The sequence below is a fragment of the Momordica charantia genome, assembly GCF_013281855.1.
Source record: "Momordica charantia cultivar OHB3-1 chromosome 2 unlocalized genomic scaffold, Mcharantia_2.0 BLBB01000002.1, whole genome shotgun sequence".
Classification (NCBI taxonomy): domain Eukaryota; kingdom Viridiplantae; phylum Streptophyta; class Magnoliopsida; order Cucurbitales; family Cucurbitaceae; genus Momordica; species Momordica charantia.
Genome location: NW_028275160.1, coordinates 9,331,982 through 9,346,005, shown reverse-complemented (window position 1 = coordinate 9,346,005; position 14,024 = coordinate 9,331,982). Strand labels below are relative to the sequence as shown.

The 14,024-nt window shown below is 34.6% G+C and overlaps 1 protein-coding gene across 1 annotated transcript; it reads right to left on the bottom strand.

Annotated features, from left to right (window-relative positions):
• Positions 1-4,659, bottom strand: LEJ2 (Cystathionine beta-synthase (CBS) family protein). Its single transcript, XM_022293813.2, has 8 exons — positions 4,341-4,659; positions 2,700-2,787; positions 2,363-2,427; positions 1,946-1,994; positions 1,187-1,239; positions 517-632; positions 347-404; positions 1-262 (listed from the first exon to the last, which is right to left on the bottom strand). The coding sequence occupies exons 1-8, from the start codon at positions 4,554-4,556 to the stop codon at positions 194-196; spliced, it is 714 nt and encodes a 237-aa protein (XP_022149505.2). The 5' UTR covers positions 4,557-4,659; the 3' UTR covers positions 1-193.
• Positions 4,660-14,024: the final 9,365 nt, after the last annotated feature.

Genomic DNA, 14,024 nt, shown 5'->3' with positions numbered 1-14,024 from the left:
TGAGTAATGGAGCATGATTCATCCATTTATATAATTCAGGTTTTGGTAAATCAAGATCATATCTATTTATACAAAAGTGTGATGTATACTTATAAAATCATGACCCAAAATTGTATGCTTACACTTCAGAATCTTCTGTGCTAAAAGCAAGCAGATTGGCTCTGATTCTGGCTGCAACAAAATCATGTTCTGTTCACTTTTCATCAGCATGTTTTATTTGAAGAGCAGCTCTTACCACATTGCCTCTTGTAATAATCCCAACCTTCATTAAAGGTTTCAACATTTTACGATACGAGGGCGAAAACAACCATTGATTAAAATGAGAAGAGTGGAATAGATGTCTTACCAGCTTTCCCTCGGCATCGACCACTGGCAGTCGACGATACTTTGTCTGAAGCAATAATCTGCATTTTATAAATCAGAAGCAATGGTTCAAAGTTCAGCTGCAAAAAACAGTCAAGGAAATGGTATGATACTATGAAGAAACAGAAACAGTGGAGGGAAGCATGTCTGGACCTAGCAGCATCCTCAAGATCGGTAATTTCTCGAACGACAAGAGGGGCCGGTGTCATCAAATCGCCGACCACCTTCCCGTTGGTCTTACTTAGAAGCCTTTGTACCTCATTAAATGTCTACAAGGATGGTTTAGGATTAGAGAAATTATTTGCGCAGATTACTTTCATTTCATATCCTCTACAAACTAGTAAGCAATTAAAAGCTTTTGACCATCTGTACCAAGAAAAGTATTAAAACCAAAGCTTCTTTTGGTAAATCGCACAGTTTACCCTTCATTTGCCTCTTGCTAAACTCGACATCGAGGTTCCTGTGCTCAGACATAACAAAGCCAATACCTGTGCTCAGACATAAACAATATGCATGAAAATGAAATCTTTGACCAGTGAACATAACCTTATGATTTATTGCTAATATTACCTGAGCTGTTGATGCCCTTCACAAAATTAAAAAGGTTTAAGTTCTGTCTGAAATAAAGCTCTTTTCAAGCCTAACTGGTAATTAATACAGCAACTCTCACTTTATGTACCGCATTTAGTTCTTTTGAAAAAGTAAAGTTTTCTACTTGTTTTAATGCTCAGAAGAAATAATTTCATAAATAAAGTCAACGGGAACACTGATTGCAAAGAGTATGAAAACAACAAACAAACGCCAAAAAAAGGAGGTTGCATACTTTCCACGAACTGTCGACTTCAGGAAACATGCTTGTATCTGTCCTTACACCACCTAAATTAAAACAATTAAAAAAAATTCATTCTAAAATTTTGGAACAAATTATGCAGGTGCAGTCGGACCAATTTTCGTTAAAGAGATGTCAAAACAAAAAATCTGCAAGATCTACATCCACAAACTGAATGACCATAAGCAATATGAAAAAAAATAATTAGTTTTTTCTTGAGATAAAATAACGAAAAAACAATGACCATCAAAGACTTGGCCAAATTTTTTAACCTGATCCCCAACCCAAAAGATTTTCATATTAAAGTAATGACCTGATACCATATATCATTCGACATGAAGCAAAAATTGAAAAAATAAATTTATACATACCAAACAGCTGCATACAACTAGCAAAAATGTTAGATGAACCAAATAGAGTCAATAACAGAAACTACAAGTTAATGAAAGCATAAGATCTAGGAAAGCTAAAGTCTCTCTTCTTTTAAGGCTTTCTGTAACTTCCCCAAAAACCAATCATAGCTAAAGATACTTGGATAGGGGTTACCCCATTTTGTAATTTTAATATTTTATACCATCAATAAAACTGTTTCCTATAAAAAAACGATAAAAAAACAAACATAACTAAAGATGCTACAAACACCAAAGATAAGACAGCCGAACAATCTTATAAAAACAGGATAAAGAATGGCAGTGCGGAGGAGTTGAAATTAGACAACTTGCTGACAGCAATAAGAAGTAGTTTCAAATATACCTGAAATGGAGTCCAGTGCTAACAAGTCATAATCGGAAACTACGCCAACCTGCATCAAGAAGTAATTTCTATTATAAGCATCTATGATTGATTGTCCAACAGTAGGCCATCTATATCAATCCTATAGAGCTTCAATTCACCCGAATTCAAAAAGGTTGCAGTAATGGCAAACGAATGATTTTTATTGCAATAAGAAACACATGCCACCTATCTTTTTGAGTGTGGGTGTGGGTGGGGGGGTGGGGTGGAATGAAAACGTGATGATTCAAAGTAAAACATTTGATGCAAAATCCTGGACAGAACTGAACAGTGTGCCTAGTGGATGTTAGATAAAAAGTACTTGCAAACGGGATGACAAAATAAAAGCATAATTACAGTAGAGAAATGTCTCTTATAAATAAGGAAATGAAATGCTACCAATTTCCAATTGTCATCAATTACTGGAAATCCCGTGATCCTTTTCTCCACCAGAATTTCTAGTGCTGTATGCATAAACAGACACAATAAGCAACATTTTGGTAGGAATTAGTAGGTTCATAAGTGCATATTAGTTATTACTTATTAGGCAAGTTATTGGTTATAAATATAGGGAATGAGATGAGACGGAGTCAATTGTTTATTGTGGTTTAGGCTTGAATAAGAATAATCAAGAGAGCTACACATTGTAGTTTCTATATTTCAATATATTTCTAGTTCTTTGGTTCTATCACATTTGCTAATGGTTTGGGGGAAAATATCCAAAATTTTCAATTACCTTCGTCCACAGTGGTTGTGGGCTTTACAACGTGTAGGTCCTCTTTCCTGGTCATAAAGTCACCAACTATGTACACACCACTTCTTGACTGCATATCAAAATATTAAAGAAAGAAGAATAAAATTTTGACACCCTATAAAAATATAAGATGAGAACAAGTTCAGAGAAGTACAGTTAATCAGTGGAACATTGAACATGAGTATAAGAATTCCTTTTGATGGTTAATTTTAAAAAAAAAACAAATGTTCAGAGTATTAAGTAAACATGGGTGTCACCCCATTGGGTGGAACTTTAAGATAATTGTAAATGTCACTCCAAAAAACCCATGGAAAGCAATCTCTAGAGGCTTACATCATTTCCTCAATTTTGTTGTAGGGGATGCGACTCATATTGATTGGAAATGCCACACTTGTGATTTTCCATACAGCTATATAACTTAGATCTTGAAGGATGTTGCTTATCCAACATTTTTCCTCTTCAAGGCATTCTCCTCTCTTAACTAGTTCCTTAAGAGAGCACTTGTGGATAGAGGTCTGGATGATACGACTTCCCTTATTACCATTGTTCAAGGTGTTACCTTTTGTCTGGGGTTCAAAGATACCCTACACAGGTCTCTGTATTCAGCTTAAGCCTTTTCATGTAAATCATATTTGTGTCAATTTCTTTCTTTTTCTTCCTCTTTCTGGGTTTTTCCTCAGCTTCTCAATCCCTTTATTTACCCCACTCTACTACCAAGCTTTGGAAGGTCAACATCCTGAAGAAAGTTAGGTTATTCTCCAAACTTGTTTCTTTAGGGAGGATTAAGACCACTTAATTTCGTAAATACTAAATAGTGAGAAAACACTTGACCCCTTTATTTACCTCCTCTTAGATGCTTGGCCACATTGGTGTGCACTTTACAAATAGGCATCAGATGATCTCAATCATATTTTGGGATGCTGCGAGTTCCTCTTCAGGATTGCAAGAAAGTTCTTTTACATCCTCTTTTCATGAGAAAGAAAGGTTTCTGAGGCAGGTCGTTATATACACACACAGATATACGCATATATATCTTTAGATTCTCTGGCTCCAGAGATATAGGAGGAACTTTCAAGTGGTAGAGGGTTTGCAGAAGGAAGTTTGGAGCAATGCTCATTTCGATGCCACTCTTTAAACTTCCATGAATAGGATTTTTTTGGTGATTTATCCTTCATGTTCAATTGATGATAATTGGATTCCACCTTTTATAATCGCACTCTCTTCTGCTTAGGTCCTGTGTTTTTGTATGGCCGTTTTGTACTGTAGTTCCATATCTCTCAATAAAAGGTTGTTTTTTTTATCAACATGAAAGAGGGAGGGAGGGGAAGAACAGCATCACAAAACGATATTCGCATCAAGAACTAACGCACTTGCAAGAACAATCCTGACTGTTTATGATCAAATAAGGAGGAATATGAGAAAATTCAGAAGCAATCAAGGCCCAAAGTGAATCGTCAAAATCATGGTTTCTCCGAGAACATTTGAGATTCCCCAATGCAACAAAAAGTAATCATCCAAAAATTCAAATCAACCTACTCTGACAAACTAATGAAAAACTAAAATTCACCATTTCCCACACCTAACGGACTAAAAACAGGAATAGTTAAGAACAGAACAACGCACCGGAACAGAATTGGCCATCAAGGTGCCACAAGCGGCGAGAGAAGTAGACTTCCGGAGCTCCGGAAAGCGAGAAGCTGCCGGAAAGTTCCGAGTCTCCGATGCATGGATTATCGGCGATGGAGGTCTCCGGCGAGGACCAAACAGTATCTGCTGAGACAATAAACTATTCGCCCGAAATTGCGACAACGAACTCAAACTACAACCAATCGATTCCATGCGAGGAGCTTCACGAAACTAATCTCTACGAAAGAATCAACGAAACCCTCCCACAATCGGCAGGGCTTTTTCCTTCCTTCGTTGCAGTTTTTTGTTCTGTAGAAGAAGATAAACGGACAGTTACTGTGACGTAGCCCCGCTAATTCTCACCCATCTGTCACCGTTGTACCCACGTGTTTGAATCAGGCGCGACCATGGAGTGGATCGGACGGTCTCAGTTGTTGTGAAAAAGCGTGATATCTCGCCTCCGTGACGGTCATTTCTGCAACTTGTCCACGTCGTCATATTCTGGGCACGAATATCAACCGCCAGTTGTATACGAATTTGACCTCTTTTGGACAAAAATATCTCTAACTCTTTTGGAGGGATTGAGCCCACTCGTTGCCCCAAATACCAACCATTCTTTTCGATTTTTTTTAGTTAAACGAGCGCGGGTGGAATATTCGAATTCATGATCTCTGGAGAATTTTTCTCTACCACCTAAATCGGGGCAGGGATGGGAATACGTTCTCTATCCCTATTCTTCGTTTCTGCCTCACATTATTTTTTTAATATATACTCTAAAATAATTTTTTTATCTTCTTCATATATACATACTAAAAAAAATCATGTATTTTTATCTACTCGCCACCTAATATATATATTTGCAAGAATTAGATCTTATAAATGGGGTTTTACTTTAGAATTAGAAGCAATCATATAAAAAAATTAGAAAAAAATTATTTATTGAAAATTAATTAAAAAAATAAATGAGGGAAAATTTCAGGGACCTTGATCCCCATGAATTCTGTGTGGGGAATCCTCGCTTCATTCCCTGCAAAATTTCATGGGGAATTTTGCGGGGATGGGCGATTAAATGAGGAGCGGGGAAGCCTTCTCTGTCATCGCCCCGTCCCGTGAACATCCTTAGGTGCCAATAACCATTGAGCTAAGTCTATATTAGACATTCTTTTGAATTTTTCTTTTTCATTAAATAAAAAATTTAATTTTGAACCTATCCATAAACTTTGATTTTAAAATTCACATAATGTTAGGACTTGAAACTCTATGTTGAATGTTAAATTTTGGCTCATCATAGATTGTCATATCATAATTTTTTATATTAATTATAAATTGACATATGTTGATGTAAAATTTGTCATCTTAGAATTCCACCAAATTCGCACCAATCTTCTAGAATAAAAGGGATCGACAAGACCTGCAAAACAGAATAGCACTAAGATCGGTGTGGCTCTTGCCATACAAGATCTGATGCTTAAGTCAGAATTAGAGTAGTCGGGTATGGAGAGTAGGGTATTTCAGCGTACCTTTAAGATTTGGTTTACCCTCCTATTTATAGAAATCGAATCTCAATCTTTTTAAGATTTACATAAGTCGAATCCTAGTGTGCTTAGGAGATCTGAACTTCTGGACCTGTGCGTTTCGTCGTTGGCTTAATATCAAATCAAGGGTCAAGACAGGGTAGAACTGGATCGGGTTGAACAAGGGTTGAGGAGAACCACTGATGTTCTCAGTCAATTGGTCGAGAACACCTCGGCACCGACCCCGGGTCACTAGTTCTGGCCTTCTTACTTGGCGTTGTGAGCCCGCTCCTCTCTCAGCCCTACTTCCATCTTCCATTGTTTAGTCCGTTCTTCTTTTATCTTCCCATAACAATAGTCTCACTCTCAAAATAGAAGGCAAACAACATACTAAGAATTCTATATTCAGAATATTTGTTACTCAATGTGGCTGACTATTTTTGTGGAATTGTCCTCTTTTCTTTTGTCGTTGTCAGTTGTCATCTTTATGGGCTTGTTTTTCTAACCCTCATTCTCTTTTGTTGTGGTTAGTTGCAATCAAGTCTCTTGGGCATTGCTATACGGTTAGTTTTAACCCTTAGATTTTGGCTTTGGGACCTAACCTTTAGCTGAGCCAATGGTGTCATCATCGAGCTTCTAACCTATTTGGCTTTTGTCCATGGTTTTATACCTCAGGATTACTCTTGACTTTCTAACATGTTTGGCTTTCGCCCATGGTTTTATACCCTCAGTTTAATTGCCCTTGAGTTTCTAACTTATTTGACTTCTGCCGGTTTTTTACCCCGAGTTCAATCAACATCCTCGGGTTTCTAACCTAATTTGGCATTTGCCAAATGATTTTATACCTTGTGTTTTGTTGATTGGTTTTAGCTTGCCAGCTTTCTGTTTTGACCTTGGGTCTGTACGCATGTCTTTTTCAGCACCTTTGGGATTCTCTTCCCCAGTTTTACTGACTGGCTTCTAGCTTATCGGTTTGCTTCTAGATCTGTCTTGGTTCGAGTTCCTTGACAAGCTATTGACTAACTTACTCATACCTCCACTTGAGGGATTTTCATTTAGAATAAAAGATAAATGCTTAAGTAATAAGGAATTAATTAAATCTTTGATACTATAACAGATAACCAAAAGCAAGTAACTATTCTTGGAAACATAAAATGAGACATAATTTGAAACGAAGCAAATGATAACCTAACATGTAAAAAAATTAGTCCTAAACCTATTCAATTATCAACCAGAAGAAGAAAAACACAGAAACAAAAAGAAATTAGATATTGTCCTCCAATGCGCATTTGTCAGGTTATCTCCGAGACTGTTGTTGAGGTATATTTCTTCAAATGGTTTCGTTAATCTGATTGATCTTGAGTTATGTCGAGACCCTGCTTTGAATGGAGTACCTCTTTTGCACTCATATATTTTTGGGCTCAATTCAATGCCTCTGAGAAAGTTGTTGGGGCCGTTTTTCCAAAAGAAAATAACAGCCCTTGTTTCTTATGCTAGATACGAAAGTGAGTAGCGGTATTCCATCAGTAAGATCTTTGACTAGTAATTTTTCCTCGTTGAAGCGAGCCACATATTCTTTGAGGCTCTCTGTTAATTCTTGTTTTATGGTAAAGAGGTAGGTCACAGGTCAACTCCTCTTCCGCCATCGAATGAATTGTGTGACAAATGCGCCGACCAGTTCTTTGAAGGAGAAGATTGATTTTCTTCTTAATTGCCAAAACCATATGCGGGCTTAAGACTTAAGAGCTTGTCTAATTCACCTACATGAGCATAGCTCAGCGGTAATTAGTATGTACTTATTCTCTTGAAGTTGGAATCTCCAAATTGTTGAAAAAAAAAGTGATTTGCCTACTTCAAAAGCTCTCTAATATTACTATTACGAGTGACAATATTAATAAAAGGGTAAATACATTTTTAGTCCATGAGTTTGAAGATAGATTTCTACTTGGTCCCTAAATTTGAAAAAGTGACAGTTTAGTCTCCGACCTTTAGAAAATTGTTTTAAATGGTGAAGTTAAATGACACTAATGGAATGCTAACGTGGCTTCATGAGCGAGATATTTATTCAATTTTATATTATTTTTAACAGATGTGTCATTTTTTTTGGAAAATACTTGCCTCCTCATCAATGAGAAGGAAGCTTGTCCTCCTCACCCCTAAATATTTACAACTCATTATTATTTTTAAAAAATTATGTTTTTGCATTTCTTTCTTAATTGTCAAAAGACGAGGTTCCTCATAATGGAGGGAAGTATTTTCCTTTTTTCTTTTCATTTTTCATTTTCTCATTTTCTCTTTTTCTTCCCTCTTCTCCCGTCTTTTCTCTGTCTCTCTTCCCCTCCATCCCTCTTTCTCCCTCTACAAAAATCATTGAAGCCCCCTTTCACGGTAGGGAATTCCAACCTCGAAGAAAGGAGGAGGGAAGAGAGAGAAAGAAAAGAGGGAGATAAGAGTGGGAGAAATAGAGAAAATGAAAAATGAAAAAAAAGACACATATGTTAAAATATAAAATTTAATAAATATCTTACTCATGAAGCCATGTCAGTGTACAATTATTGTAGAATCATTTTTTAAAGGTAGAAAACTAAACTGTCACTTTTTTTATTTTAGAGACCAAATAAAAACTTATCTTCAAACTCAGAAACTAAAATGATAAAATTACAAAGTTAAAGTTAGAGCTCACTTATTGCCTTGCAATTGTTAGATAATATCATCTAAAGCAAGAAGAACATTGTGTTACTTTTTGAGAATAGAACTTGTCCATTCTCTGTGAGGTTTATCTTTTTCTTTTTGTCTAACTGATTTCTAATTTTTAGTGTTTTTTAATTTTGTCCCTATTGATTAAAATTTTTTAATTTGGTCCTCTATCAATTTAACATTTTTCAATTATAAATATTAAAATTAGTTGATAATAGCACATGAATTGGTAAAAATTTAGAGAATAAAAGTAAAAAATTTCCATCAACTTATACTTAACATTAATGAACAGAAAATATATTGTTGAAAAAAGTTAAAGCATAACAGATTAAAATGAAAAATTTTAAATAATAACAGATAAATTGAAAAAACACTCAAACATTAAGCACTAGAACATATATTTAGCTAAATTTTTACATTTTTCCTATTATATTATTATACAGATTTTTTTGAAACTTGAATTGAAATTTAAAATTTCCGTCAATCTAAACGTGACTTAGTGGATAATGTACCAATTATCTCATTCTTCAAGATCCAAGATTCCTAATTATATTATACTTAAAATAATTTTAAAAATCATTTATTTAAAAAAAATAACTTTTGCAACATTTTAAAACACTCATATATATTTCAGTTCTTAATGTTTGGATTTTTTTTCAATACTCTTAATTTCTGGAAACCAAGTCCATACTCTTAATTTCATTAGACAGTTTAATAGAAATTACTAGTAGATAATTTTTTATTACAAGTTAAAAAAAGAAAAATACAATTGAGAATTTTAAAACGTCAGGTAAAATTAAAATTTAGGTTAAATTATATGTTATACTCTTTTAACCTTGATGATGATATTTTTTAATCCTTAAGCTTTAAAAAGTTCCAATTTTGCCCATTCGACGTGTCACATAGATCTTCATCTTTCTTCTGTGTCAATTGAACTAAGAGTAAAGAATGTAGGTCTCCTTCACCTCGAGGTCTGTCGTTGCCCTCAAGCACCAATTTGGGAACTTACGGATTCAATGGCTTCTTTTTTGGCTCCTCGTGCGTCCCCCTTTTCCTGGGATCACGTTCACTCTCAGATTTCAACAGTTTAGGGAAGGGAACTCCGATAGTTTGCATAGCTTGTGTCATTGCCTCCACCCGTGCTTGCATATGAGCATGATGGGCGTGCAAGTCTGCTATGGGCAGCTCATCAGTAGGCATGGATCGAATCTTGTGAGAATCCACCCTAGTTTTGGGATTTCTCTCAGTTGGAGGTTTGTGTGTAGGAACTTGTACCTGTGTTGATGGGTGGAATTTGGTCCTCCACCTCTTGGTTGCTTGAAGTTTGGGAACCGTCTACCATTACCACCTCAATATAGCTTTTACTTGTTAGACGTTCCCCACAGACGATGCTAAATGTTTCTGAAAAAAGTCCCGAGGTGATATTCAAATGAGCTGAACCGAATGAGTTGAGCATGAAGACCTACAAGCAAAGAAATAACACTCTGACATCAAAGTCAGTCCTAAGTTCGAATCTCTAGGTCGGTTTTAGACAGAAGTGCTTACTTGACTAAGTGGAGTGGGGGTGTATTTATAGGGGTGGAGTGGAATCTTGTCGTTGCAACTAGGATTGTGGAGGTGATCATGACATCCGTTGATTATACTTGAATCGCTCTCAAACGCACGTAGGGACGCTCTTGCCCTTAGCTCGGGAAGGACGAGCTAAGGGGTTTCTTTCCCTTTCTTAACGCCCAAGTCTAAAGGATCGAGCTCTATCAATATCCTCAAATGGATTGTCGGCCTTTGTTTCTAGCCCACACAACATGTTGTAATACTTCCCCTCAACAAAATCGAAATCAAGCTTAAACTATAATGACTAAATTGAAACTCTTTTACCTACAACATTTAGGTAACATATTGAAATTATACCAAAACTATAAAGATTGCTTTTTATATTTTAACCTTCATTAACTCAATATGGGTACGTCATGTTAACGTTCAAAATAACAATGAATCAAATATGAGCCTAGCTCAACTAATTAAAATATTATTTACCTCTTAAAAAGTTGGAAATTAAAATCATCATACCTTCATTGAACTAAAAAAAAAAAAAAAGAGGACTAGAAAATAGAGGTACCACTTTTGGTCACGTACTTTCAGTTTTGGTTTATTTTGATGCTTCTACTTTTAAAACGTCTATTTTGGTCAAAACACTTCTACCTTTTTGCTCATTTTAATTCTTATACTATCAAAATGTCTAATTTGTTCATATGCTTTTAAAAAGTGACAATTTAAGTTAACTCATTTCTATTTTTATCTATTTTCCTTCCATCCTTTATTCGTTAAATTTCTTGAATCAAAACAATCATTTTTTTTAAATACAGCGATCAAAACAAACATTATGAAACTATATGGGCCAAAATTAAAAGAAAATTATTATTACATAAATTAAAACAGTTGTTTTGAAAATACGATATCGAAAATGAATAGAAAGAAGGCATGATGAAAATACTGTTTAATCCTACATATAACATAAAATCCCAAAAGTGTCTAATCAATCAGATTTTTGTGTTGGAGAAGTGGCTCTGAACTCACCGAGGGAAGTAGATTGATTGGACCCCAAAACCAAACCTTCCAGTAAGGGAAGTGGGACGAGGCTCTGATTATGATTCCATTCAATTCAATTTCTATTGGTCCACTCCCAAAAAACATACCTTGTAAATCAAATGTCCCCTTCCCCAATTCCCAAATCCACTATCTTCTTTCTCTCTGGGTCCTCACAAAAATTCCAACTTTTTCTACCACGTTGGGCGGAGGGACATATGAATGATCGGACACTGAACTATGGTTAAAGAAGACTTGAAAATACGAATAAAGTGACTCATTCATAAGAATTTCGAAGTTAAGTAAGTTGATGTTTTGTTATTATTTTATCGTCAATATTGTTTGAGATATGAGTGACGTGACTTCGAGTATGTGTATTGATGTAGATGTCAACAAATGTAGCTTACGTAGAACATTTTGAGAAAAATTGTAATTTTGTTTCCCCTCCTTTAGAGGAGCATTTTGGCCAACCGACTAGAAAAGTTCTGGCGACGAAAAGAAGAGAGATGAAGAGAAATTTTATTGGAGACAAAGATGAACAAATGATTAGCTAGGGGGAAAACACAAAGTAATTCCACTCCAAATGTCCCCAAATTAGTCCAACTTCATACCTTTCCCAGCATAAAACGTATATCTAAGAGAGGACGTATTTCTTTGTCTTGTTAGATGATAAACGACTCATCTCGTCGTGCCTTATCTTTCATTCTCAAAACTTCTGTCGCTCCGAGTTCCAATCTATATGACCTTTCGGGCAGTACAAAGTCAACATCTTCCTGTTAGAATGAAAACCAATAAAATTGATGGGATCCAACATTTGCCAACCTTAGGATTGATGCTAATTCCCCTAAAGTAGGGGTGATAAGAAAATCATGTTCCTTAGACCCTTCACAAAAATAAATAAATAAAGATGCACTATGTTCCAATACCAAAGTCATAGGATCCCCTAAACAATATGTTTGATTTGTGTATGTTGTGTACTTTGTTCTTCATCTTCATTAATAGGCACCCTGACAATATGTTTTGTCCTTTGGAGGGCTTGCATTTGGGAATACCTGTCTTCTAATCTTTTAGCAGCCTTGATGACAGATGATAGTTTAGTCCCGTTTGGTTAGAAATTCAGATTCTGTTTTTCGTTTTCAGATTCATTGAATCAAAATGATTCAGTAAATATGCATTTGGAAAATTCGTTTTTGAAAACTGTTTTTGGATTCTGTCATCAAAATAGTAGAAATTATGAAAAACGACTTTTTTTATATTTTCAGTGTGTTCAGATTCAAAACTTGAAATTTTTAAAATGCATAATTACATTGAAAAGATAAAAACTTTGATAAATATATTACTTCATATTATAAACTCATTTTATGTTTGTTAACGTTAGAACATGTAAAATATAATATATTCTAAATTATATAACGTTGTAAAATAATAATTATACAAAATTTATAGAAATTGTTAATAAATTAATGAATATAACTTTAGATTAAATTAAATATTTGTTTATAACTATTTCTAATTTACAAATATACTACTACCATTTTTTAAAATTTAGATTCAATTACCAAATCTACTATCAAACACATATCCAAAAACACTGAAAACAACTCTGATTTTCATTGAATTCTTTATTTTCAATACCAACCAAACGCACCCTTATTTATTTATTTCAAAGCTAATGTTAAAAATAAGGAGAAACACGAAATCAAAGAGATTTTGACTACATATGAAGCTGCCTCGAGCCAAAAGGTAAATTTCTAATCAAAATCAGCAATCATGTTCCTCAAACACCCTAAATTTATCTTGTCAAGGAGCGATAAAAGTTTTGGGAGATTTTCATGAGAAGTATTTAGGACTTCGTATCAAGAAAAAAAAAGTGAGGTTTTGAGCTTTTCTTAGGCAACAATTTTGGATTGTTGATGTCTAAGAAGGGTAAGTTTTACTCTAAAGTTGCATCAAGCTACCAAAATCATACTATAATATTCCTACAAAATTGTGTCTGACTTTTGGTGGAATGCAAAATATAATAGTATAAGGTATTATATCTTAGGAGGAAACATTTTGCTACCAAACCTTTCATAGAAGCAAAAATATATATAAAAAAAAGTATAGCTAGTGTGCTCGGAGAATAACACATGTTTGGAATTCTTTATGTTTCAAAATTTTAGTTTTAGTTTACTTTTGTTCTGTACTTTTAAAATGAACGTTCATTTTGATAACGTACTTCAAATTTGATTTATTTTAGTGATTGTATTGTCAAAACGTATCAAACAATTAATATATGATTTTAATGCCAATATGAGTTTACCTTTAACAGTAATTGACATTCGTCCCTGACAATGAGGTCATGAGTTTAAATCCCTCACCCCTTATTATACTAAAGAAGAAATAAAACATCTAATCTAAATATCTTCTCATGAACGTCATCAAATTGTATAGCACTAAACTCCCTCTTCCTAAGAGAAGTTTTTGTTGTGGCATTCCAACCTAATACGGATCCTTACATCCTACAACCGACCCATCATTTCTCAAGCTTAGTTTTTGGAAGGTCAAAGAGTGAATGAAATGTTGGCGAGAGGTTTCGGCAATTTCAATTCAATTTTCAGTCTTTTTCCATTGAAATTGATCTTGTATACACGGTTAATTCTTCTTTTGTCTAATTTTGGTTTAAACTTGAAAATTGGCTTGCTCTAGAATAAATTTCCCTTTAATAAGTTGTCTCAAACAAAAAGAGAAAAAAAAAAAAAGAAGAAGAAACTTTCATCATAGACTTATAGTTTGAATCTTACTTATTGTGACAAGTCGTTGCACCGTCAATTTCCAATTGTAGTGGTTGGCTTTAATAACCTGAGACACACAAATTTTATATGGTACTGCGTGGGAAAACCCAGAC

Coding starts and splice junctions, on each gene's coding strand:
- LEJ2 (XM_022293813.2), bottom strand. CDS start 4,556: ATGGAATCGATTGGTTGTAGTTTGAGTTCGTTGTCGCAATTTCGGGCG. Junction 1,240..1,945: donor AGCACTGGACTCCATTTCAG/GTATATTTGAAA, acceptor GTTTTAATTTAG/GTGGTGTAAGGACAGATACA. Junction 405..516: donor GATCTTGAGGATGCTGCTAG/GTCCAGACATGC, acceptor TATAAAATGCAG/ATTATTGCTTCAGACAAAGT.